A 25,300-nucleotide genomic window follows, 5' to 3' on the forward strand; every position below is an offset into this window, starting at 1 on the left:
ATGGGAGGCCATCATGCACGTCGTAGAAATGTACTCATGTGATATCCTAAGATGCGTGGTGGGTGTTTGAAGGGACGCCTCGGAATCAAGCAGCCTGATGAGGGTGGTGGCAGGCTTGACCCATGCTCTAATGATGCTGAACGCGGAGATAGATAAAAGTAGGAAATCAAACGAATGTGGTGGTGATCCTGAAGATTCGAAGAGAGAGAAGTCGTGTGAGCATTCTCTCTTTGGAGCTACGGTCTGCTGTCTTAGCTCGCCACGCACCAACATCGACCTCGCCCAAGTGCGGTACCGAAGCTTTGATGCTACGCAAAGCACGAGATCGCTCCCGCTGAGAGATCTAGCTACCAGTCCACCACTGTCCTTGATAGGGAGAAGCTTCGACGTTAGAGTAGGATCAAGAGACTGACATCTAGGTGCCTCCACTGCGTCGTCCTCCCGGGCCACATGCCGTCTGTTTTGGCGTGGTTGCTTCTAAGCCCGTTCCGTGAATCCTTGCCAATCAGCGCCTCTCAGCACTCCGTCGGGTCCATCGTTACGCGAGCATCGTGCATTGCCGGGGCCTGGTCGCTCCTTCCCCCCAGCCATCGCACCAGTCAAGCTTAGTGGGCAACCTTAGGGGAGTTTTGGCATCGGAGCTTATGCACAAGAAGCAGCGCCATCTCCTGCTTAAAGCTCACCCGTCCCCCAGAATCTGACCTGTCAGATCCGTGGGTTCTGCAGCCACAAGAGCGGTGGAGCGACTGTACGTATGGATCCAACGACGACAGCTCCTAGGTCCCTGTTTGCGTCGGCTAACGCTGAGCTCAAAGGTGCCGTGTCCTTCTTTCAAGCATCATTATTCGTCCATGCCAGACGGCTCAAGTAAAGGCCTGGAGAAGGAGGCCTCCTCGATCTTGAAACTACCACAGTCACGCCTTCTAGAGGCCCGTGGCTCCCGACCCCGAGGGCAAGGACATCCCGTCCGGACGACTACCCCACAACGCCATGGCAGATGGTCATACCTGAGCCGCCAGAGGACATTTGAGGCCCCACTGCTATCTCAGATCTTCGAACCGCATGTCCTCGCGATACCCCCAAAGGTCCCCCAGGCCCCAAGACTTCCTCTTGCAAAGCCCACAAAGATTTGCGCCTATGCTGACGTGTCCATTGCCAGACCCCCAAGTAGACTACGACCGCAAATACTCGAGTACGATGTAGGCGTTCCCATAGGCTCTCTGGACATTTCTCCAGATCATACACACGCAGTACTCGCAGGCAGGGAGATTTTAAAAGTGATACAAGTTGATCAAGATTCGTTGAGAGACAAACAAGATCTTCTCGCAGGATCCCCAAGAAAAGTAGGGAAGCAAGAGCCAAATCAAGACAGCAACTTTGCAGGACATCGAGGGCTACCAGCAATAAAGGACGTTAAGTGGTCTCATGGCTTCTTCAGTAAAAAAATCGCAACTGCAGTTGCGAATGGGCAGATTGTGGTATACGATCTAGAGGCTCCAGGTCATGAAACGGCTCGCCTACACCAGCATAATCGGCAGGTGCATAAGCTAGGATTCAACCCGTTTGATGGGGCGCTGCTGCTTTCAGGCAGCCAAGATGCTACCGTGAGGCTCTGGGATTTACGGGACTGTCCTGGTGGCAGAGAACGTTCCAGTATAGACAGTAGGGCGTGGTACCCGGGGAACAGCGATGCTGTGCGAGATGTGAAGTGGTCACCGAGTAATGCGTTTGAATTTGCGATTTGCACAGATGGTGGCATGATCCAGAGGTGGGATGTCCGGAAATCCAATGCTCCATTGCTTAGAATCCGTGCACACGAGAAGACCTGCAACGCGGTGGATTGGCATCCAAACGGCGAGTATATCCTTAGCGCTGGCGCTGACAAGGACGTGAAGGTATGGAATTTTGCCACATCAGACAGGAGAGCGAAGCCATTGAAAGCGTTGCGTTGCCCACAAGCAGTGCTCGATGCTCGTTGGCGTCCTGCCTCATCCCCCGCTACAAATCACGACCCAGCCAGCTGGGACTCCTTGTACCTAGCCACGACATTCGACGAGAAGGATCCGAGGACTCTCTTCTGGGATTTTGCGAGGCCGTTTGTGCCGGAGCGTGTCTTCAATAACCACGACTCACCACCAACGGCTATCGTTTGGGTCTCGGACAGCTTGCTCTGGTCCGTTGGCTCCCATGGTAAATTTATACAGATCGACGTGAGCTCGTTACCGACTCGGACCAAGCAAGAAGATAAATCTTGCTTGGCGACGTTTGCCCCAAATGGAGAAATGCTACTAGCGGCGAATTGCACTCGGCATCACGGCTACTCGCAGCAAGACCCAAAGCACGCTTCCAGGAAAGGACAAATGTCTACCAGCATCGGGACTATAAACGTCCCAGGAGCTACCAACACTTCTGCACTGGATCAGCTTTTGTTAAACAAGTTTGAACCTATTCCGAGCACTCTTTCTCTGCCCACGTCAAACCGCTTCCACGTTGACTTTGAACGAATTTTAAGCCACAATCGAGATGTGGCCGCAGCGGCACATTTACCTTTGCTTGCACAATCGTTCTCTCTCATTGCATTCTTCACAACCCCCGCTCTTCGCAAGAGAGCTGAGTTCAATCGTCAGAAACGCCTAGAAAATCTCAAATCGACAGCACAGCCCCTGCAGCAAGAACTCGGCCCTCAAGACTTCCTTCCCTCTGAGTACGAGCTGCAGCGGTCGGCCATTGAAGCCCACAAGATCATCGAAAAGGAAATTGAAAGCTGGCTCTACCGCTTCCACAATCCTTTAATGCCTATCTACCTGATCCTAAATGTCTGTCCCTGGTTCGAACCGAGTGGGCATCGCTCTCTTCTTCAACATGACCACAAGGTCGAAATTGTAGTAAATGCGCATCGACATCTCACACGTTTGCGACTAGTCAGAGAAGCGTGCACGCTGCGGAACCAGTGTCATTCGCTGTTCCCTGAAGTTAGTGAGATACTAGGCTATCAGGACAGCTCCCGCGTCGTGCCCGGTTGCACGACATGCAAAAAGACTAGCAAAGGATGGAAGCTAGGATATTGCGAGCGTTGCAAAACGCCAGCAAGTCCATGCAGCATCTGTAATAGGGGAACCGAACAATTGTGGCTCTGGTGCAACGCTTGCGGCCACAGCGGCCATTTGAATTGCCTGAAGTCATGGTTTATGCAAGAAGGGCTGAAAGAAAGCCAGTGCCCCGTGCCAGGTTGCGAATGTATATGCACGCCAGATCTGTCCACAAACAATGGTGTCGATGATGGAGGCAGAAGCGTTGACTAGAAGGAACAAGGAGGCGGCTGGAGGCTCAGGAGGTACGGAGACAGAGCATACGAGAAGGGGAAGCGTGTTCATTGATGCATTTTTAGGCGCTTTATACCCAGGCCGGTTTGCATGAAGTCTACGTGACAGCGTCTATCTCCACGTAACAAATAATTGACACGGTGATGAGCAGTACTGTGTAAGTCCGACCATGAAAAGCAATTATACGGCGATAAGGGCTCTGTGCAATTTACTGAACCCAAGAAACAGTCCATCAATTCCTAGATAAAGTGCTCGGCCTGTACTGGCCCGCTTTGTGGGACTGGAGTATCAGCAGCGAGGTTGGTGGCTGAAGTAAGAAACTCCCTTATTGTTATTTGTACGTCTCGATTGCGCGCATATGTTGAAGCACTAGTGCTGCAAGCACTGACCCTGTTGACCTCCGAGACTTTGCTGATATCGCTGAACATTCGCGCGCGGGTGCCCAATATCAACTATGGCGGACGAAAATCATTTATATGCATAAACGTTCACTTCAACATCAGTCTATAGCACGGAGGATTCTGTTTTGTCTCAAAAAAACCTCGACAGCTGCACCTCATCGCGCCCAGCAGGATGGTCAGCACAGACCCAAGCTCTCTATTCGCACGGAATAAAACTTAACTTTGTTGAAAGCTGCAAAATGACTTGCGTCGCTTGTCGGCAGCGGCAAAATGATTGGGTCGCAAATCCCGAGTTTGGATACTCATCTCACTTGAAGCCCCAACTTGCCTCGCCCCTCGTGTGCGCATGCGCCCTCTCCACAACCCATCGTGATTTAGTGACGGGATCATGGGTTTGGGATGCAAAGGATTGTGGGTATGATGTAATTTTCGCTCGCAAAAGCTGGGGCTCCAGTCTCTGGACAGCCGGCCCGTAAGTCATGGAGTTGGAAAATCTCTGTCGATGCGTGTGAGCTCTGTGTCTATGCTTTCCATTCAAATAAGCCTTCTCCTCCAATTCTTGGGAGTATTCTTATTCTCCTTAAGCTTCGTTTGGTCTCAGATCCGAAGCCTTGTCCAGCTCTTTGATATTCGCCTCCCTTCTGTACTTCTACGTGCTCCTTCTCCTAGATTCTTAGCACTCGCTTCTTCCATTGCCTGCTAGAACAGCCTACCAGGCTGCACTCACTGGCGCCATGGCCAGGAATGAGTCCGTCAAATTCGACGCCCAAGTATCTCCTAGAAATGAGAAAGAAGTTCCTAAAGAGTCGAGCCCCGACTCCGTTTCCGAACTCAAGGGCAAGGAGTTTGATGATGTTGATAACATCAATTACGCCGAGCCATGGAAGTTCGAAAGGTGGTTCATCGGTGGATACAGCCAAAAGCGGATGCTCAAATTCAAGAATCCTGCCAATATGTACAAAGCCATCAATTTGTTCGCTGGTGTAGCTATCATGTTTTACGGCTACGATCAAGGTGTCATGTCCCAGGTCAACCTAAATGAGGACTACTGGAATATAAGTATGCATGCTTGTCCAATACGGTTCCCTGGTATACTAACAAAGCCATAGTGGGTATCAACTCTCCAAAGGAAGGACCCCGCAAATCTCGTAACGTCGCTGCTGAAGGCGGTATTGTCTCGGTCTACTATGCTGGAACTCTGGTCGGTGCACTTATTGCTGGGTCACTTGCGGATCGATGTGGCAGAATCAAAGCCGTGGTCTTTGGTTCAATGTGGGCATTGCTCGGTGCGGTACTCCAAGCTTCGGCATACAACATTGCATGGATGTGCTGTGCGAGAGTCATTGCTGGTGTGGGCGTAGGAGCTCTGGATTGTGTGATACCAGTGTGGAGTGCAGAAAATTCTACTCATTCGGCCAGAGGTGCCTTTTTGGCCATTGAATTTTTTATGGTATACCCTGCTTGATAAAGTGCTTACTCTCACCTACTAAAGATATTTCACAGAACATTGGCGGTCTAGCCCTCGCTTACTGGATTGAATACTTTGCCTATCTAAATCCAAACAAAGCCATGGCATGGCGAACACCCCTCGCTCTCCAAATCATATTCATCATTATCATCGGAATCGGCATCAACTTCTTCCCAGAATCACCCCGTTGGCTGATGAAAGTCGGCCGTGAAGAGGAAGCTCGTCTCGTCCTCAAGGCTACTCGTTCAGGTGATATTGAGTATGAAGCCATATCCATCAAAAAGGTCGTCAAATACGAGATCGAGACCTCTTCTGCGAACCATTACTGGGCTATGCTCTTTCCCAAGGACAAGTACTCTCGTCAGCTTCGATTTCGCGTCTTCCTCGCCGTATGGCTGCAAATCATGCAAGAACTCGTCGGCATCGGTGTCATCACCGTCTACGCCGTCGATCTATTCTCCAATGCCGGGTTCAGTGACAATCTCTCTAAGCTTCTTGCAGGTTTCAACAACATCTCCTACATGTTTTCCGTCATCTTCGCCGTCTATACCTTAGACCGCTTCGGGCGCCGCTCAACCATGGTCTGGGGCGCTGTTGGCATGGCACTGATCCTTCTTGTGGCTGGTATCCTCGACAAATACGCTCAGATAAAGGGCCCAAATCAGCGTGCATACGGGGCCGGTGTTGCAACCTTCACTTTCCTCTACACCGCCACATTCGGAGCGACATGGCTCACGACGCCCTGGCTCTACCCTACTGAGATATTCCCCTTGAACGTCCGTGCAAAGGGAGGAGCCTGGTCTGTCGTCGGCTGGTCAATCGGTAACGGCATTATCACCATGATCACCCCTTTCCTCTTCCAAGCCATCTCCTACGGTACCCTACTCCTGCTCTTCGGATTGAACATCTTCTGTATTCCATTCGTAATCTTCTTGTACCCCGAGACCGCTGGACGATCCCTCGAGCAAATGGATACTTTCTTCGAGAATGGTGGTGGGAATTGGAATGTTTTCAAGGCCAGTCATAATATCCGAGATGCAGAGATTGATGATTGGAGGTGGACCAAGAAGATGCATTCGGAGGGTCAGAAGGAACTGGAGGCAGGGAGAAGGATGAGTTCCGCGGTTCAGTTGCCGGAAGAGATGGAGAAGGATTCGAAATGTGATTGGAAGAAGAGGCCGGCGTACACATTGAGGAGGAAGGCTAGTCTTGCTGGGCTGATGTAGGAATGGTCGAGCTGCAAAGAAGAGCTTCTGGATGCTTAAAGGTAGCGAGCGTTTGGAAACAACTTGAATGCGTGATGTGTTAGGCGGATTGCGTACGGAGTTGGTCACTCGCGTGCACGCTCATAAAGGGCATTTGTGAAAAGGTGCCATCGAAGAACACACTGATTGGATACATTAATGTCATGAAACTTGGAACGCGATCACGGGACATGAAAGCTTTACATGATAATCTCATGACTTTTTCTCCGTTCCCTACATGATAGACCAGCGGTGGATGCGGATTTGCATCGCTTCTGAAGGAGGCTTTCGCTGTCCTTCCGCCACAATCTGGCCCTAGCCTCGATAGTATACAAAGATTGATGAAAGAGCCATCTTATCATAGCTCCATGTCTCATGCCACGTCGAGCCGTCTCTTACGTCCACAAAGTTCACTCATGTCTGGACTGTAGAATATGTCGCTGAAAGGATCCTCTATGTGTATTGCACACGGCCTCAGCAACACTTGTCCCATTTATCTGATGGTACACAAATTCCTCGTCCGTTTGGTCTCCAGCAGTGGTACCTGTCAACCTAGAGAAAGGAAACCGGCTTTCTGGCTGGCCAGATTGTCCGATGATCTTGATCGTATACGCGGCCAGCGAAGTGCCGTTGACCCAAAAACCGAAAAGGGTATAGCCGTCCTTAATTCGGTTGTTGTTCGAGGGCACAGGAACGAAGACTTGGGCTATAGTGACATCGCCCGGTAGGGATTTTGTTGCAGGCTGCTGAACTACCTGTTGGAGAAGGATAGGCGAATTGAGCAGATGTCTCCGATGCTGGGTACGAGCCTTGTAGTGTAATGTCGAGGGCAGATTTGGTTGCAATGCAGCTGGTAATGGCGGCACTAGAACGATTTGCACTACTCATATGCTCGTATCAACAACGCTTCAAGCGAGACCTAGGTATCACTAACGTCCTAGATCTGACCACGAACCATTTGTGAAGAAAGAGAAGTATAGGTTGCAATACGTGGTCCGCTTGCTCGTCAAGACACCGACTTGAGGCCCCGTCTGCTCTCCTCCTTCAGCGTTGCCAGCAGCTAAAGCAAGAACATGACCCCCTTCCACCCCAAATGGCACTTGTGGCCCATTGCTGGCAACGATACCTCCACTTCCATCGGGAATGATATTGATGCATTCGGCACTACCATTTTGCGCAACATAGAATACGAATGCATCACCTTGGATGGTCGAATTGCTGTTCGACGTAATTGCCAGCCCTCGGCTTTGAGGTTCAGAAGTGAAGCTAAGGTTCGTGTCTGAACTGCCTGGAGGGAAACTGTCTCTAGTTGCCCAGGTCGCCGACACGAAGGCTTTGGATGCAAGACGGTCATCTGAGGTGATGTAGAAAAGTAATATCTAGGGCCTCAATCAGTCGACGTAAATATTGAAGGACCTGCTCGGCAGACCGTGTTTGCAAAATGGCCTGTGCCATCAGCCTCTATTGCAACCAGCGGTGTAGAATTGTTCGCATTGCTGGCCACTACATTATCTGTTGCCGCGGCCCATTATTCGTTGGAAGATGTATATAACGCCTCCCTCATAATCCCTGAAGACTCTTGAAAGAATAAACGCTAGTGCCGTATGATCCTGCAGATCGTGTGGTAGAAACACAGGGACCAGTGGTAGAGGAGCTGAATTTGATCTTCATTGTTTCAGCAGGAATGTGGTCTCGTTCCGTGAAAGCACTTACGAAGGCTCCAAGTTGTCTCCTCTTGTCAGCTCCACTCCTAAGCCTACTCCAAGTGCGATGCCTAATATCAACGACACGATCAGGGCTAACAACAACCAGAAAAGCGTACCCCGCCGCTTCTTCTTAGGTTCCACGTCTTTCTCTTGCGTGACTACACCTGTAGTGGCCGAGTGTGCTCCCGCCGCTACCTCGCCACATTCTGTATAACTCGGGGCACTTTCTTTGAATCCCTCTGAATCTACATCCTCCTGCTTTTGGCTTCATGGAAAATCGCCATCAATTGCTCTGGTCTCGGGTGCTTCTTCACTCCTTTTACGGTGAAATTCCGGAGAGTTCGGAAGCTTCAAGCAGTTAGAAAACTGCTACAGTCAAGAAGATGAGACATTCACAGCCCAAGGCTTCTCTTTCACACCCGGCGTTGGGCTCAATGCCCGCCCCTGGATTGAAATTACACCGGAAGCATCGAAGACTTTAGGGGCTTGAGCTGCTAGATCGGTGTGAGTTGGCTCCGAAGGTCGGAGTGCTCGGCCGTCATCAGTGACTCGGATTGAATGTGCTCAATGTATCATACAGAAAGACCGTCGTCAAAACTTTCGCTTCAGCTTGCTCTGTGAGTAGGACCATTAGGCGACCGTCATGTGTAAAGCCAAAAACGGTACATTGCGATTTGCGAGGCGCATTCTCGCACGGGGACAGAGGCTTGCATCAGCGTGCATAGATCAGCAATTTTACACCGTAACGCCGGATTGTGTGGTAGGCCTGGTTATGCTAACCTACGGCACCTCAAGGTAATTCAGATCGTGGGTGGAACGGAAGAAGTAAGGTACCGTACGCTAATAACAATTGGGGGCGCTGTTCGTATTTTCGACTAGATATTGTTCCACCTGAAGCACTAAGTTTACTTTTTAGACGATGTGAAGCTTTTCTTGAGCCTCGAAAGCTTGCCGTGGGACTTGAGAAGCAAGAGTTCAGAGCGTTCTGCACGATGAAGAACGTAGAGTTAGCATTCACGAACACAAATATATAATGTCTTCTCAAAGCTTTCCGATCTGGTATCATACAACAAGCTTATTTCCTCTCCGCCTGGTTGTGTCCGACATAGTTTGGAGCATGGTATTGAAAAGCCTCCAGAGCTACAGAGCCTTTCTAGACCGCCTCATTTTATTCCTACGGCGGTCGATCGCGCCACGACATCCTAGCCGCTCGAGTATGAGATTGTTATTTGCGAGATGAGATTTGAAGTGGTGCTTTCTCCTTTGATAAGTCGACGTCTCATGATCTAACTTGTCGCATATCTTAGCAAACATGTTGTTCCCGAAGCTCACCAAAGATTGAGGGCTCACGGAGGTATCATGTATTCAGACCAGCTGCCCGCCAGGAAGGCCACCGCAACCTGTAAAAAGAACCGTTAGCTAGCTATTCAAGCATTAGGCATTTTCGCGACATTGTATGGATCCGAAAATTCTGATGGCAATTCTAACGTCTTGACGTCCGTAGACGTTTTGATTCAGGACTTTCATGTTCCAAGCTAGCCCGCGCCTCCTAGCAGATTCACTTCAAACTTGCTTGGTTTCTATTAAACTGCCGAAAGGATGATAATGCCATGTTGACTTACTCCAAACATGCTCACTGCGCCGACGATGCCCCGATTCTCCTTTGCCGTCAGAGCATCATATGTGGTCCGAACCGCTCGTGCCGGCTGTGAGGAGGATTCATGTTTCTTCTCATTCAAGTAGCTAGCGGGAGGACCAGTGCGTCGGGCAGGCATGCTTGCCGATACTGTTCCTGAGTCAAACGAATCGATGGTAGTGGAGGAAAATGTGAGATGAAAAATGACAGAACTCTAATTCATAACTTTGGTATTGCTTGGCGCTGATTTCAGCCCGAGCCGCTCCGCTGCTAATCTAACGCACCTGGGAGAGATCATTCTGCAGAGTTCCTGTATTGGAGGCCCTTGATACTTATACCTGATGCCGTTGGATTAACGCGACACTGATGGAATGTGTAACGCCACGATACCGATTCAGACCGTATATACAAGCCAAGTATGAGCATATGCACAGATGTAAGGCATCTCAAGACCTAAGTCGCTTCCGTGGGTATTGTGTAGCCAAAACTTCGCTACGCAGGTGAGATTCGCTTTTTGTAAGATTCACGACATAGCTCTATCTTAATCTCCAGTGCTTTCGTCGTCCAACGTCCCATTCTTAGGCAGTTTGACTTTTTCCCACAGCAGCGTAACATGATTGAATTTATGCTTGAGATATTCCGTCTTCGTCAAAGCTGAATTGCCGTATTCGTCCCTAAGCAACTTTGCATAATTGTAAGGAATTTTGACAGGCAACCCTTCAAAAAGACTATCACGAAGTGGGAAAAGATCCCAGACCTATGATATTACAGTCAGTGTCTCTCCATAAATGATAGCGTAGCTGGGAAGGTCCCACCTTCTCTTCATGCTTGTCTTTGCTTGCAAACACACCCTGATAATTGGCTTTACTTGTGAAGACTGTTGAGGCCTTTGGCTTTGGTCTCACAGCAGTAATGTCTATAAAAAGACCCGTCCATACGTCAATCCACCGACCATCGATGACATTTAGTCGGTCTTTGAAACTTCCGTCCGTGTACTTTGGGTTTATTTCAAGCATGTAGTCTCGATTCTCATACGTGTGGATAGACATATTGTAGTATGACGCGAGGAAGCGAACAGTGGAGGCGCTCATCTGCACATCGATGTCGGAATCCCAGGGCATGATCTTAAGAAGTGAGCGGATGACTCTCTATAGAAGAATAGAGAGCCTACCTGCCTGTTCCACCACCAGCCTAACAAGGATCCGTGTATGATCCATGTCTCTGCTCCCAGGTCTGCCATTGAGAAAAGATATGACCGCACAAGAAGGGAAAGATTCGAACACCGCTCTTCGTATTCAAGAGTACGGTCTGTGAAGCTGCGACCATTAGACATCCTGCTCCCTGAAACCCCGCCGGATGCCATACCGGCCGTCATAATGTGGGTGAAATCTAAGTGTCAATGTCAGTCAAGAGGGAGCTGTAAGACTCGGGTTGCTCACGTTGATTCATCTGCAAAACAGGCCGTTAGCTAGACTCGTTTTCTAGATTGCTCGGTGTGCACCAACGCCAGTACTTTCCCTCTGGATCTCCATCCCTTCCACTATTATCATAGTAATCATACCTTACTCGAACGCTCTCAAAATCCGCATCGCCCCTCGTAGGTGTCGTACATAGTGCAAGCAAAGTCAAACAGTGCACGCAGTATAGTAGCAATCGCTGGTATTGAAGAAGCATGAGCGGCGACAATTACCGCCACTGACGTCTCATCCTAGGCGAAGGGGGCTTCTTGCGAGCACCAGTCCCTCTCGCATTCTTCCAAGTGAGGATTTGGATCAGGAGACTAGAAAGACTGTAGAGTCATGATAAGAACTGGCTGTTGATACTAGGGAGTCTTATTCTCGGCTTGAACAAATGATGGGGAGGAGGGGGAGCTGGTAAATACTTTACACAGCTTTCAAAACATCGAAGCTGTTAGTTGAAACCAACTTTGCGCCAAGACATTTGTGCCACCAGGTGCCGTATCATACATGCGAGATCATTGCAATCACGCTGCAGGTGGACTTAAACGAGGCTACTGAGTGTTTTATGGACGCTATTGACAATGTCGAGATCTACCCTATCCACGAGAATGATAATTCTATAATTCGGATACCGCGCCTATGCGTGAGACGAGAAGCTTCTTGATGAATGAAGCATCGATCAATGCTCTAGCAGCCTTAAGCTCCCTTGTACAACCACATTCTCCAATTCTGAGCCTGGTGGTATATCGATAGTACTACCCTCCGATGCCACAATAATGACAGTTCCCTTCAGCTTGACACCTCTACCAAGATTGACTCCCCCAGTGATCGTCAAGTGGTCGAGTTCTAAGATAGTCGGAATGCTGCTGATGCGCTTCTGGAAGTCGCTGACCTTCTTGAAGTCGTTGCCAAGTTTTATCAGCGGGGCAGGGCCAAAGCGGTCAGGATGCAGCACCAATTGACCATGCTGAAGACTATACAGGTCGGATTTGACGAGCATAAGATCGGAGCATGTCTTTACCGGCAAGAAGCGTCGACGAGGGACATTGACACCGTGAGCATTCTTGAAGTGTCGGATTGCAGCGCCGACCGCGGTCTCGAGCTGGACAATATTGACGTCAGATTCACCCTTCTTATCGGCAGAGATAGATTTGTTATTGGGGATAATCTCCATTGCGAGTTCGTCATTTTCTACTACACGCTTGATGGCTGCAAGGTTCATCCATAGGTTGTTGGTGTTGAAATACTTGAACTTTTTGATAGATTTGAACTCATTGGTGTGCTCTTTGGGGACTTGAGCAATCTCGAGAAGCCGGACAGAGTTGTCGTAATTGATGATCGTGCCACCTTTGACGTCGGCTTTCGTCTTGTCTGTGAGTTCCATGATATATTCAGCCTTGGACTGGACCATATGCTGCAAGATCCGGAGATCTACGACGGCACCCAGGTTGTCGGCGTTTGACAAGAAGATGATTTCGATCCCGCGGTCCATCAGCTTTTCAAGAATACCAGAATTGTAAAGCGATTCGAAGACGTCCCCATGCCCAGGTGGATACCAATCAGAGATCTGAGAATCGAATTTTTTGGGGGCTGGAAGTAGCGAGTCTCGTAGTATACGGGGATATCGACTCTGGTTGAAGGTCATAATGTCGATGCTGTGTCCTTCGTATTTCTTGATAATATTTTGGGTGTCCTCATCGGTATTGAAAGAGTTCATGAGTACGAAAGGGACGCTAACGTTATAAGTCCGGTTAAGGTATTCTATCTGGCGCACGGAGAGATCAAGAAACGACATGCCGTCACGCACTTCAATGACTGACTTTGGGCCCACACATCCCATGGATGTCCCCAACCCTCCGTTGAGTTTGACCACTGCCAGTTTGTTGAGAAATTCCACTGACTCTGAGTTGGCGAGGTTGCTGTAGTCGACGACTTGGTTTGTTTCTGGTGGTGCGATTCGATCCCACGAGAGTACATTGCCTTTTGCCTTGTCTGTCAGATATCTTCTGAATAAGCCAAAGAAATTGTCCATCTCGGTCTCAAATCGCTCTTTTTCAGAGGCGTCTTCGCATGTCTCGACGAGTGCGTTTAGGGCATTGCGCATCTGTGTAGCTGCTACATTGGTTGATGCGTTTTCAAAAGCCTGAAAATCAGTACCAGCGTCAATTAGCGGAGTGTTCTCGATGAAGCCCTTGCTTTCCATGACCAGTCATATGTGGAAGGAAATATTCTTGATTGATTGAAGTACTACAGGCGTGGCTAATGAGAGATTAAAGCAGAGGTCGTGACAATATTTTACTGAAAGTATGTTCGTACAAGGACAACACCCCCGATACCATTAATTGTTTGTGAAATTTTCGAACAATGGAAAAGTCTGGTGTATGTACTAGACTGAAGAGTGCAAACTTGCAAGCAGTTTTGTTGGTAACGCGCAGGAAGGTGGTACAGGCCAATGCTTTCTTTGTGGTGGGGCCAGGAGCTAAAGTTTTGTAATAACAAGCACAATTTCTCTATCCTCGTGTACGGTTCTTTCAAATCCCATTCTTCTTGTGGAACAAACGCATTCATGACACTCTATGCATTCCAGGGGAGTTCTGGAACAACTCACCACATGTGACTGAGATTTTCCGTGGTGATTCCTCTTGAAGGCACCACCACCCTCTCCATTGGGAGCAGCATTTCCCTTTAGGTGCGAAGGCAACGCACTTTTCGCTCCCGCCATGTTGGATACAATATACGAAGCGCTGTGTCAAGGTTTTGAAACTGTCAAGCCTGATGCACGTTGTGGTCAGCTTGGAATTGCCAATACTGGATTTTGGAAGCCGCATACAAACCCAACGAACGCGTGGATGACCCTCGAGCTGTTGGCTAGGCTCGCTGGGCCTGGGAGTAGCAATTGAGTACTTTTAAAGCTGCCAAAAGACGGCGTTGATAGGAATACAAGGGGTTGAGGTGGAGGGGCTTTGGGAATGAGTTTGAGTCGAGGGTTGTCGGGGAGAGTTTTATAGTGGGGGTCAAGGGCGAAGCGACGGTCGCCCCTCCGAAGTATCCGACAAGAATACTAAGAAGAGTTAAGGTAATAGACTGGTGGAAGCGGCCGTCCGTGCAAGCTTTATAGATCGTTCGTGTTGAGGGGCTTTTCCTGCAAATTTTTGTCCCCTGCAGCAGCTACAGACCAGCCCCTGGTTGCCGAGGAGGCCACCAACTAAATTTAGACGTTGACCTACAAATTGGGACGCCAAATTCTGCCTCAGCATGACCATTATCTCATTTATGGGCAAATAGAGTGTGCACTCTCTCCCAATTAGGAGTTATATGCTCCCCTGTTTGGTAGCCCACGCTCTCAAGAGATACGAGATAATCACGCTGTGTTGCCCCTGACTCGCTTGCTTTACTCTTCCATTTCGGGCATTCATTACCCCTGTCAGGCTTCGAAGAAATCAAGGACAACTCAGTGTACATCGCCATATGCCCACTGAAACCCTGTTCTCAAATTATCAGGTCTCACTGAGCCAACTGTGAGTCGTCGGGTTTGCTTGCGCCAATCGCGAGTTCGCATGTTTAACTAAACAACATGTCGTTGCCATCAAGCTGAAGAGTACTTGGTTCAGGAGCCTGCATACATAATGTTCGTTGCATGCATCTCTTCTCGCATATTGCATTCCAATCTTTACAGTCTAGCATTTCATTCTGAGCCCGATGGGTACGTTGCTACATGCTTCATGCGAAAGTCTCAAAGGACTATCATACATTCTAACAGTTGCTACATTGCTGCTCAGTGCGATCAGCATCAGTGCGAGTGCACAGCTGAACAGATCAGCGAGCGATAACAACCCATACTCTGTGACTGGGTATGTGCCTTGCTTACTTTATTGAGAGAGGACAGGGTCTAAAAATGCCCGTGGTAAGGCTCGCTCGCTAACGAACATAATAGCAGGCCTCCGCGGATCGTTCGCCCCCTCTCAGACACTCAGAGGATAGAATTCTACGCCTATGAGACTATCAAATCACCGCCCGCTGCAAGCTTTTACAATGCTCTACTCACAGCTTCTGTGAAGACAACACAAGAGATGTTTTCCCGTATGAGGGCACCTAGATTGGACGTGCCCATTCCAGAAAGGCGACTCGAATTCTTGGACTACTCTGTATGGCTCAGTTTCGACAATGTCTCAGCGCAATTGAACTACGGCACCCTTCTTCTGAGTCTAAAGGAGATTGGTATCTTTTTTAATGAAAAAGAGACGTACAAAATCCATTTCGATGTCTTCGACAGCAGGACCGGCTTGAACATAGTTTTTGGTTGGACTGACAATAATCCAATTGCTGCAACAGACATTCAAGGCATGCGCAACAGCACAAGCAGTAGTGCAGCTATGAGCAAGGTGAGAAGGGCAGGTGATTTGACTTCGTAATTAATACGTAGGGCTCCATTCTCATTGACTTTGAAAAGTACCGAATCGACTTAAGTACGATCTAATCTTATCAATTTCTTTCTGCACATTGATGTCATTTGGTTTCTGGAGCCCCTCGTACCCCAAATGGAAGATTTTGGTCTTTATGAGCTGAAATTAACGTCAAGTGAAATTCGCAATGCTCCCACCTTTTGACTACCTAGAGCATCGCCGAACATGGTGAGTGTAACCAGAATCGTCCGTACCTACCTGACTTGGCTATCTTTGCAGTCAAAGAAAACAAGCCCAACGCGCCCAACGCATACTAACCCTTCCTTTCCCTTACCGTGCGCCTTTATCCTCCGCAGACCGCTCAATCCTTTCAAAACCCATTTCTGCACTAGTGGCAGACGTACATTCAGATAAGGTAGCGCCAATTGATATATTACGGTGCTATGGCAAGGTTGCACTTCAAGCGCACAAGAAGACCAACTGTCTTACAGAGATTTTGCTTCCTGAAGCCGAGAATTGGGCAACGGGAGAAGGTATTAACCTGAAAGGCCCCTTGGCCGGAATACCGATAAGCTTGAAGGACACTGTAGCGGTTGGCGGGTTCGATGCTAGCGTGGGATATTCGCGAGAATGCGGAAAGCCATTTGATAGTGATGGAACGATGGTGAAGATCCTGAAGGCTGCTGGTGTGTATCCAGGGCCATCCTGCCATTCCATGTCGTGTGGCTACTGAGTCTGTTGCTGTAGGTGCCATTCCCTACGTGAAGACAAATTTGCCGATTTCGCTCCTTTCATTCGAGTCGACCAACGATGTTTGGGGTCGTTGTACCAATCCACATAATACCGACTACTCTCCTGGGGGGAGCACTGGAGGAGAATCTGCGCTGCTTGCATATGGTGGTGGACGCATTGGGATTGGCTCCGACGTTGCAGGCAGCGTTCGCGCTCCAGCGCATTTTGCAGGAATATACTCACTGAGATGCAGTACAGGGCGGTGGCCGAAAATGGGCATGAAGACGAGCATGCCAGGGCAGGAAGGTATTCCAAGTGTATCCAGTCCCATGGCACGCACGCTAGATGACCTCGTGTATTTCACGAGAAGTCTGATAGGTATGAATTGTTGGCAGTGGGATCACTCAGTCCATGCAATAGGTTGGCGGGATTCGATGGTAAAGGAAGTGAAGAATGTAGAGAAATTCAAGATCGGTGTTTTACAAACGGACGGTAAGTTTATGCATCAACAGCAAGCTGCATCACGCTGCCTTGCTGATGTGGTTCCTCACAGGTGTCGTCGATCCATCCCCTGCTTGCTCGCGCGCTTTGAATCAAGTTGTGTCAAGCTTAGCACAAGAAGGTCACCATTGTACAAATATTGATCCACCTTCGCCTTATCTTGGGTTGCAAATCGCTTCAATGCTGCTGAATTCTGACGGCTGTCGCACATTCATGTCGCTGTTTCGTACGGGAGAAAACAATGATTCCGGTGCTCGACAGATGTTGTCGTACATGCGGCTTCCAAGGCCTCTGAAGTACCTGTACTATCTCTGGATGAAATTCGTCCGTCGTGACAGGATATGGGCTAATCTGCTCGCTGGTTGGACTGAAAAAAGTAGCTTCGAGCAGTGGAGGTTGGTTGCAAAAAGGGAGGCGTACAAAGCTGATTGGCACGAGTGGTGGAATCGTGAAGGTTTTGATTTCCTTCTCACGCCAATACATGCCACACCTGCTGTCCCACATGGAGGGATGAAGGAAGCCGTAAGCAGCTGTGGCTACACTTTCCTCTTCAATCTTGTAAGCCTTTTACATCAAGTTCTTATGCTTTATCTTCGATCTTACAAGCCAACAGCTTGATTACACCTGTGGCGTGATACCAATCACAAAGGTCGATAGAACCCTAGACCGGCTGCCTGATAATTTTCAAACGAGCAGACTGAACGGTGTGGCCAGAGGAGCTTACAAGCACTACGACGCAGACAAGATGCATGGTTTGCCCATTGCAGTTCAAATCGTCGGACGACGCTTAGAGGAAGAGAAAGTTTTGACAATTATGGAACAGGTTGAGCAAGTCATGAAGGAGACTGGAAACGTGTATACCCCTTTGGATATCGAAGTATAATCTGAAAGTCGTTTACCCGTGGATCGGTTACATTGATATCAGAGAAGGCTTTATCCAGAGCTAACAGGCGGGATGATTGCAACTTCGTCACCTTCTTGAATGATTGATGGTGAATCGCCTGAGCCGCTTGCTGCAAGATCCTTGGCTCCGATATCCACGTAATCAAGATTGATGGTCATAGCTGCGCTCTGCAATACCGCTTGTACTATGCCTGGATATGTAGCTTCAAGCAAGGCAAACAAATCCTCCGTAGAGAATGGGGCGGGAAAATCGTCCCACTCCTTTTTTGTGAAAGTCGCAGCAGAAGCAAAATACAGGAGTCGAAAGTGGCCCGTTCGAACTTTTGAGGGCATCTTCCTGCGATCTCCGAGCACCTAGTACGATCATATCAGTTGTCGCTTTGAAGACGCAAAAATGGTGGATCACAATGAAGACGTTTCATCAGAAGATGTTTAGCTCATGAAGAACTACAGAGCGCTCTTTCGGACAATACATGCTAATTATTTTTTCATTCATCATTCAAGCAAAGCCTTTGCAACTTCTGAAATGTGAGACTCACCGGGTTGTCTCGCTCTTCACGAGGTGACTTCGTTGGTGAAATGGGCAAGATTGGGAGAGATTGCACCCTTCCAAATTCCAATGCGTATTGTGCCGAGAGTGCCTCTGCCGGGGCTCGGCGGAATTTGCCCGCGATCTTAAATTTTGTGATGCTCCGACCCTTAACCCAAAGATTCTTTCTACCGCGGCGTGTATTTACAAACATCCGTCATGCCATGGCGTTTCTCAGGACTTGCCAATAGATATGGGAGAGCTCAGAGACCTTATGCCTCTCTCCAAGGCACACGCCTGGGCAATACTCAAGATGCGGGCCTCATTCTTCCCGGAAGTCCATCTGTCGACGCCTCCAGTAGGCTTGTCGGAGAGAGTAGCGCAAGAACAAAGGACTCACATAAGACCGCCACTGTACGTGTAGGTGCCACTGAGATCCATCAAGGTTCGGATGGCACTGTCGGGCGCAAGGGTGCTCGCGCTGCAAAGCTTCAGGGTCAGGATGAATCTAACAAAGCGACATATCCTCATCTTGCTACGCAAACCACTGACGAAGCTACCGAACCGGCTTCGAGGTGCGAGGAGCTTAAAATTCACTATCATGTGAGTCAACATACGAAAATAGGATGGCGGTCAAAGTTTCGCACATATCAGAGCCCAGTGCCTGTCAACGAAGATGAAGCAATCTACAAGGACTTGAATAATCTCGTGAATACGTACAGAGCAACGCAATTATACCTTGATTCGGTAGCAATTACCCCGTCTCCAATAGCTGCGCCAGCGTCTTCTCCACGTTCAAATGATATGGCAGGGTTCAAGCCCCAGAGAGGACAGCATATGGCCCTTAACAAGCGTCCTGTGCTTCATGCAAGTCTTCCTACCAAAAACCAGCCCTTTCGCAAAGTCAAAAAAGCATCCATTTCCGTGAGTGACGGAAATGATCTTGAAGAGAAGAAGACTAAACACACGTGAAGACGCAAAGGGCCAATCCTCAAGCTCATGTGATATCCGTTAGTGACGATCCCTCTGGGCCACGACCAGATTTCATGTACGATAACTCTGCCCTAGAAGAGGGCATAGGTGGGGTGAACATTCGGGAACACCTAATGTTGTGGCAAGCCCACCAGAACAGCCTTGATGAACACGCTCCCACCCATCGGGAGAGCATCCGTATCTCGCTGTCGGATGCATTAGACGGAACAAGGAAGTCTGACGAAGAAGACTTACTTTCACCTCTTGTACCGACCGAGATCGAAGAAGATGAGGCTTATGCTAACCTTGATCAAGAGGATGCTGCCTTCAGGATAATGAATGCCCCTCGATCCCTCAAACAGGGTGATTTAGCAGCACTTCGAGTGTCGAGTGGCTCACTTCTAGCAATCTTTATCAAGCCCATGGAGGACACCTCGCTGTTCTACACCCAGCGCGGATCGTGGATTTTTGCCTCCGTTGGACAATGCGATTTTGTTATAACCCAATTTTTGAACCCATGTACACTTTCAGACATTCTTGCTTCTGCTCCTGACGATCCAAATTCAATGACAGATAGTGAAAGGGTGCTTTCAATGAGTAGACACGCACCCCGCGGAGCAGGCCGAAATGCTTTAGAAGCTATGCAGAGCTTCGAGAGACTCTCAGATACTCTCTATCGTAAGCATGCAGATAAACTCAACCGTGCTTATCATTTGCTGGCCCCTGATGCATACGCTGAAGGGTTTAAAACGCTATCATTGATAGAGATTGCAAAAGAACTTTTTGAAATTGATAACGTCTCAGGACTCACACAAGTCATGCTCTGGACTACCCATCGGACATTGACACGACTTGAAAATGTTTTCAAAAGCTCAAAAAGACATCGCGAAAATCCCCATTTTACATTCATACCAAAGCAAAATCTTGAGCAGTTGAGACTGACCCAAGAATGGATGAGAGATTTCCAAGAGCGCTATGTTGAAGCAGCAACTACTTCCAAAGAGACGAGCCCTCCCACTACTTACGTATCCCATTCAGGAAACCCAATAGCATCTTTCGTGATAAAAGCCCGTAATTGGATCTTGCTGAGCCGACAGAAGCGTCCAGTGTCTCCCACTGGAGGCGTTGGTCCAACTCCAGACCGTTCAGACCAAAAGTCAGATCAACCCCGCTGTAGCATCAGTGAGGTCGCTAGTCTAAGCAGAGAAGACAAGACAATTTTGCATTACATCGACGCATGGGTAGCAGCCAAGTCCATACGTCGGTATGGAAGCTTCGAAGCCCTCGGTCCTATGATTTTACGGGCTGTCGGACTCTACGAGCACTTGGATCTGGATCAGAGTACCGGTTACACCTTCCTCCAAGAGCTTGGTATCATAGCTCCGTGGCAGAATCCCTCACTTCACCAGCTTCGTTCAGGTCTTCCAGGGTATAACCCTCTTCACACAATCAGTCGTTTGAGAGAGGAAGCGCGGCAGCAGCTGCCGAATCTCCATCTCAAAGATTCTATGGAGAGCTTTCGCAAGGATTGGGGTGAGATTCCTATCTTTTGCATTGACGGTGAGGAAACGGTAGAACGCGATGATGGTATTTCGATAGAGAGCATCAGTGGCAAGCCATCGCAGTCTTGGATACATATACACGTAGCAAACCCGTCTGCGTTCATATCCCCGGACTCAAGTATCGCTCGATACGCCGCAGAAATATCGCAATCTATTTATCTGCCAGAAGAAAAGCACGCAATGTTAGATCCTGGAATTTCACAAAAATATTTTAGCCTTGCGAGAGATCGGCCTTGCATAACTTTCAGTGCACGGCTGAACGACAACGGCGATGTAATTGAGTCCTTAGTGACACACGGCATCGCGAGGAATGTTCAATTCTTCACGCACGAAAGAGTTCGAGCAGAGCTCAGCTTAGGCGAAGAAACAGAACAAGGTAACTCAGCAGTGTGGACGGTTGGTGGAAATGCACACGATGTGTCAAGCAAAGCGGAATTGGACAGATCACAGCTATCCCATCCTTTTCCAATCGAAACTGTCGCAAAACTTCGACGGATACTCGAACTTGGTGAAGCGGTGAAACGTCGAAGAGAGAGGAATGGTGCTCTTTCTTTTGAAAATACCTGGGGCTTGTCCAACAGTATGCCCAAGGTTTCCTTTGGTCCCAGGTCAAGCCTTCCAAGTGGGCTCAGCTCTCAAGTACGGCACTTTGACGGAGACCCTGCCATTTTGATTGAACAGAATATGGCCAACAATGCCGACAAGTTGGTCAGTAATATCATGGTCCTAGCAGGTGAGATCTGCGCTCGATGGTGCTCGAGTCGACGTATTCCAATTCCCTACCGAGGAATGCGAATCGATCCAGATCCACAAATGCCGCCAGATGAATTTCGTCAAAATGTATTGGTCCCAAGTATATATAAGGGAAATGAAATAGCCTATAATCACAACGTACGACAATATGTTCGACTTTTGGGCTATACTGATATGTCTGCTTCGCCGCTTGAGCATCCTATGCTGGGTTTGCCATCTTATGCTATGGCAACATCACCGCTACGCCGCTATAACGATCTTGTTGTCCACTGGCAAATAGAAGCCGCGCTTCGTCGGGAAAAGGTAACGGGCACTGCTGTTGACGAAAAGAATGACAGCACTTTTCTTCCATTTTCATACAATCAAGTGGAAACTTTGACAAAGCGACTATGGCAACGGCAGAGAGAAGCGGGAGATGCTCAATTCTCGAGTTTCCTCCACTGGAACACCCTCGCTCTCTTTAGAGCCTTCTATTTCAAGGAGGCTCCGCTACCAAAGACCTTCAGGGTAGCAGTCCAGCCTTTGAGCACAGTTAGAAAGGCTGTTTTTGCGAATATTACGGCTGGTGGAGCGCGAGTAGTCCTACGAGACAGCAGCCCCGTTGTGAAAGCTCATGATGGATACCGAACAGCAGACGTATGGGAAGCTAAGATTGACCACATCAATGTCTACCATAAACGTATCAGTATGGAGCCAATCCGGCTAGTGTCCAGATTGGAACCTTAGGTTTACAATGGCTGTGCTTAACTCATAGCCTTGCAAAGATGGCAGCGGGATCCTTGCATCAAGGATTGAGGCAGATCAAGACGTCCGTCACGGAGCAGGCATCCTCAAGGAACACCAAACATGCGGCATCGCGAAACCAACGCACACTCTCTTGGCAGAAAGGCCTAATGACAGAAATAGTTCGGTCAAGTCCTCGCACATTGCCTTTCGACAGTACAACAGGGTTGAAACATCTCTACACGTCCTCTAATTCACCACACATTTCCAGTAGCCCAATGTCCAATGAAAGGAGGCATGCCCCCACTCACCTATGTCCAGCAGTCCGGCTTACAGATTTGAGATACAGGCGATCCACGCGACTAGCGCTACAGGGCTGATTGGTCTTCAAGTAGCTCGACCTAAGCATCTCCAATGAATGGAGTACGCTAAACAACCAACGTTAGACGTCATCTTGACTCTCTGATCCTGATTCTGATTTCATAGAGATCATTTGGTCTCTTAAAGTTGACGTGTCAGCCTGTCCACTCCACTTTGAGAGGGATTTGGAACCAGCATCCACACTTGTGTGTTTCAAACAAGCAGATAGCGTCGATGCTCCATGCGAGTAATTCGGTCCTTCGATCAGACTCCATCCTGTTTGCACGCTTCCTAGCCAGCATGCCGCTCAATACTGGCTCTTGCCTGAGACTTGGTACGAGCATCTCTCTAAAACACAGTTGATCATATGTGTTGCATTATTAGAGGAGATACTCGGTATTGATCACCCTGGTTTCTCTTAGACGCTTAGCAGTGGGAGCAAGAGCACATGAAGTGTTCTGCTAGGCTACTGACTCATCTTGTCGCTTTGGGATCCCCTTCGGAGCTACCGATAGATCATATCTTCGATCCAAGAGACTCTGTCATACGTATTGAACGTCTATAACTCCAACAGCCGATCGTCCCTCGCCGAACTAGTTCACCACCCAAGTATGCCGCAGCCAAACACCAAATTTCATGAGCCTGTACAACTCAAGAACTTCGATCCCGCAACATTTTATCCTGCTCTGGCTGCACGAGAGAACCTCAAGATTCGTGATGACTCTGTCATTACATTCCCTCACAAGTCCATAGCGGAGCCAAATATACCGGAAGATTTCGACCCTGCAGTCTTCTACCCTGCACTTGCAAGAAAGGACAAGGCCAAAGTGTTTGGTAGGCAGGATTCAACCCTTACAGACTCGATCTACCCAAGTAGCTCGATTAGTCAGAGTTGTTTGCCAAAGGTAGAGAGGCCAGTTCTACGCCAGTCAGCGTAAGTGCTTTTGTCTGCCTGCCTCTCAGTCCTATATCTATTGCATTCCATCCTTCCCTCTTCCCACGGCAGAAAACAAGCGAAGCTGACACGCATTCCAGGGATACTGAGGCTTTGACCAAGAGGCAACCGAAGCGTAGACGCCTGTGGATTGTCGGCGTAATCGTTGCCACGGTTACCTTCATTATCGTGTTTCTGTTCGCCTGGCTGGGCACCCATGATTGGTTTCGAGGAACCTAAACTCGCATGTCAGTGTAAGAGCTGTTGGGACGGAAACATAACATTGTAAAAGATGTTGGACGTGGATTTGCAAAGCGATGATTAGCAGCATATGATACCAACTTGAGCGTTCTAATGACATAATACACTAGATTGCGGAGGCAACCCTCAAGGTCCTTATAAAGGTTGCTATTTAAATACATCAGGACTTTCAAATAATTGGATGAATCTTTTACGTCAACTTTGAGGGCTGTCCTTCAGGGATCCATGTCGAGAGTCTGGGACTGACGCTTACCAACATGTCCAATGTTCCCTGACATATGAGCAAGCTGAACTGCGCAACGATGGCGAAGCACGGCCAACATTCGGAGTAATTCATCACCCGTTGACTCTTGCCACTTCTTCTAAGATGGTATCAACAGCAAGATCCAGAAAGATATAGATCACCTATCGTGACACCCTCCTTGGAAAGTTTTCGCCTTTTGCAAACTCCTCGCCATTTGAAGGCAGTCACCTGATTTACTCCTCTTTAGCACCGACGGTCCCTACCCAAATCCTCAAAACCTTCTCCTGGTCGGTTCTGGGCTTGGACTCCTCGTCACACTCCTTTCATCCCTTCCCCTGACCTTCAACCACTTCTTCGTACCTAATTCCAGGTCCCTCTCCAATTCCGCGCTCGGATTTTTCCTATGTATGAAATTGCAAAATCCGCCTCTCACACACCCTTCCCCACTGTTCAGCCGACAGCATGCTTCCCGGAAGTCTGTAACGGGTGAGAGCTCGCAGTAGATTGGGCGCGCAGCATACCAGCGGGAATTGAGGGCATCGCAAGCTTGTTGGGCAGAGTCTTCGTATTTGAAGCGCGCGTAAACGTTACCAATTAGATCTGCGACAAGAAGTATTAGCAGGCAATTTTCTTGGGAAAGAGATGACTTGACATACGATCATTGTTATTGTCGCAAACTACCACTTCCTCTATCTCTCCGTATTTGCACATCTCACACCAGAAGTCCTCGTAGAATGCATCGAAGTGGTTCTGAAGCTGACTTGGGTTCATCTTGTTCTTTGGATCGTAGGCTGGATTTTGGTAGAGATTTGGTAGCAGGATCGTCTGCGAATATGAAGGTTTCACATGTTTGCGCGAACAGCGGTCGCCGTGGCGACATGCACCGATCTTGTAGTAGAATGAGCAGTTGACCTTGTCTTGCTCCGTCCCGAAGATAGAAGCGAGATAGCTGTGGGAAAAAAGGCCGTCAGCAGAAATTAGGGACCTTTGGATGGACATTTGAGAGAGCTTACTTGGCCATTTTTGAGCAATCGATGCGGAGCTTGAGTATACCTGTCGAGTAGTTCGCACAATCGAGCCGTCGACAGCTGTGAGCTAGAGGATAGGGAAAACCAGTGCGGAATTTGCCCGCTTTTGAGTGACTAATCTCCCCTTCCTCATGGAATAACATCGAGCATTCCACCT

General features: G+C 48.8%; 8 protein-coding genes across 8 annotated transcripts; 4 read left to right on the plus strand and 4 right to left on the minus strand.

The window, feature by feature from the left end:
• Window positions 1–851: 851 nt before the first annotated feature.
• KY384_001479 (uncharacterized protein) lies at window positions 852–3,168 on the plus strand (the record flags this gene model as incomplete). The annotated part of the gene is made up of 2 exons (XM_044810009.1): window positions 852–2,921; window positions 3,061–3,168. The coding sequence occupies 2 exons, from the start codon at window positions 852–854 to the stop codon at window positions 3,166–3,168; spliced, it is 2,178 nt and encodes a 725-aa protein (XP_044673021.1).
• Window positions 3,169–4,458: 1,290 nt separating this feature from the next.
• Window positions 4,459–6,418, plus strand: KY384_001480 (uncharacterized protein; the record flags this gene model as incomplete). Its single annotated transcript, XM_044810010.1, has 3 exons — window positions 4,459–4,783; window positions 4,834–5,174; window positions 5,228–6,418. 3 exons carry the CDS (start codon window positions 4,459–4,461, stop codon window positions 6,416–6,418), a joined length of 1,857 nt encoding a protein of 618 aa, XP_044673022.1.
• A 428-nt stretch (window positions 6,419–6,846) lies between these two features.
• Window positions 6,847–9,917, minus strand: KY384_001481 (uncharacterized protein; the record flags this gene model as incomplete). The annotated part of the gene is made up of 3 exons (XM_044810011.1): window positions 6,847–7,319; window positions 7,371–7,815; window positions 9,765–9,917. The coding sequence occupies 3 exons, from the start codon at window positions 9,915–9,917 to the stop codon at window positions 6,847–6,849; spliced, it is 1,071 nt and encodes a 356-aa protein (XP_044673023.1).
• Window positions 9,918–10,319: 402 nt separating this feature from the next.
• Window positions 10,320–10,899, minus strand: KY384_001482 (uncharacterized protein; the record flags this gene model as incomplete). Its single annotated transcript, XM_044810012.1, has 2 exons — window positions 10,320–10,535; window positions 10,594–10,899. The coding sequence occupies 2 exons, from the start codon at window positions 10,897–10,899 to the stop codon at window positions 10,320–10,322; spliced, it is 522 nt and encodes a 173-aa protein (XP_044673024.1).
• Window positions 10,900–11,917: 1,018 nt separating this feature from the next.
• FYU1 (putative UTP--glucose-1-phosphate uridylyltransferase) lies at window positions 11,918–13,960 on the minus strand (the record flags this gene model as incomplete). The annotated part of the gene is made up of 2 exons (XM_044810013.1): window positions 11,918–13,381; window positions 13,847–13,960. 2 exons carry the CDS (start codon window positions 13,958–13,960, stop codon window positions 11,918–11,920), a joined length of 1,578 nt encoding a protein of 525 aa, XP_044673025.1.
• Window positions 13,961–14,937: 977 nt separating this feature from the next.
• Window positions 14,938–17,757, plus strand: KY384_001484 (uncharacterized protein; the record flags this gene model as incomplete). Its single annotated transcript, XM_044810014.1, has 9 exons — window positions 14,938–14,941; window positions 14,999–15,089; window positions 15,176–15,620; window positions 15,854–15,869; window positions 15,998–16,327; window positions 16,389–16,742; window positions 16,794–16,865; window positions 16,927–17,432; window positions 17,488–17,757. 9 exons carry the CDS (start codon window positions 14,938–14,940, stop codon window positions 17,755–17,757), a joined length of 2,088 nt encoding a protein of 695 aa, XP_044673026.1.
• A 768-nt stretch (window positions 17,758–18,525) lies between these two features.
• Window positions 18,526–22,319, plus strand: KY384_001485 (uncharacterized protein; the record flags this gene model as incomplete). Its single annotated transcript, XM_044810015.1, has 2 exons — window positions 18,526–19,230; window positions 19,281–22,319. The coding sequence occupies 2 exons, from the start codon at window positions 18,526–18,528 to the stop codon at window positions 22,317–22,319; spliced, it is 3,744 nt and encodes a 1,247-aa protein (XP_044673027.1).
• A 2,067-nt stretch (window positions 22,320–24,386) lies between these two features.
• On the minus strand, window positions 24,387–25,136 carry KY384_001486 (uncharacterized protein; the record flags this gene model as incomplete). The annotated part of the gene is made up of 3 exons (XM_044810016.1): window positions 24,387–24,715; window positions 24,772–25,064; window positions 25,129–25,136. 3 exons carry the CDS (start codon window positions 25,134–25,136, stop codon window positions 24,387–24,389), a joined length of 630 nt encoding a protein of 209 aa, XP_044673028.1.
• Between the last annotated feature and the right edge of the window lie 164 nt (window positions 25,137–25,300).

Source organism: Bacidia gigantensis (genome assembly GCF_019456465.1).
Source record: "Bacidia gigantensis strain McMullin 20006 chromosome Unknown contig_132, whole genome shotgun sequence".
Taxonomy (NCBI): domain Eukaryota; kingdom Fungi; phylum Ascomycota; class Lecanoromycetes; order Lecanorales; family Ramalinaceae; genus Bacidia; species Bacidia gigantensis.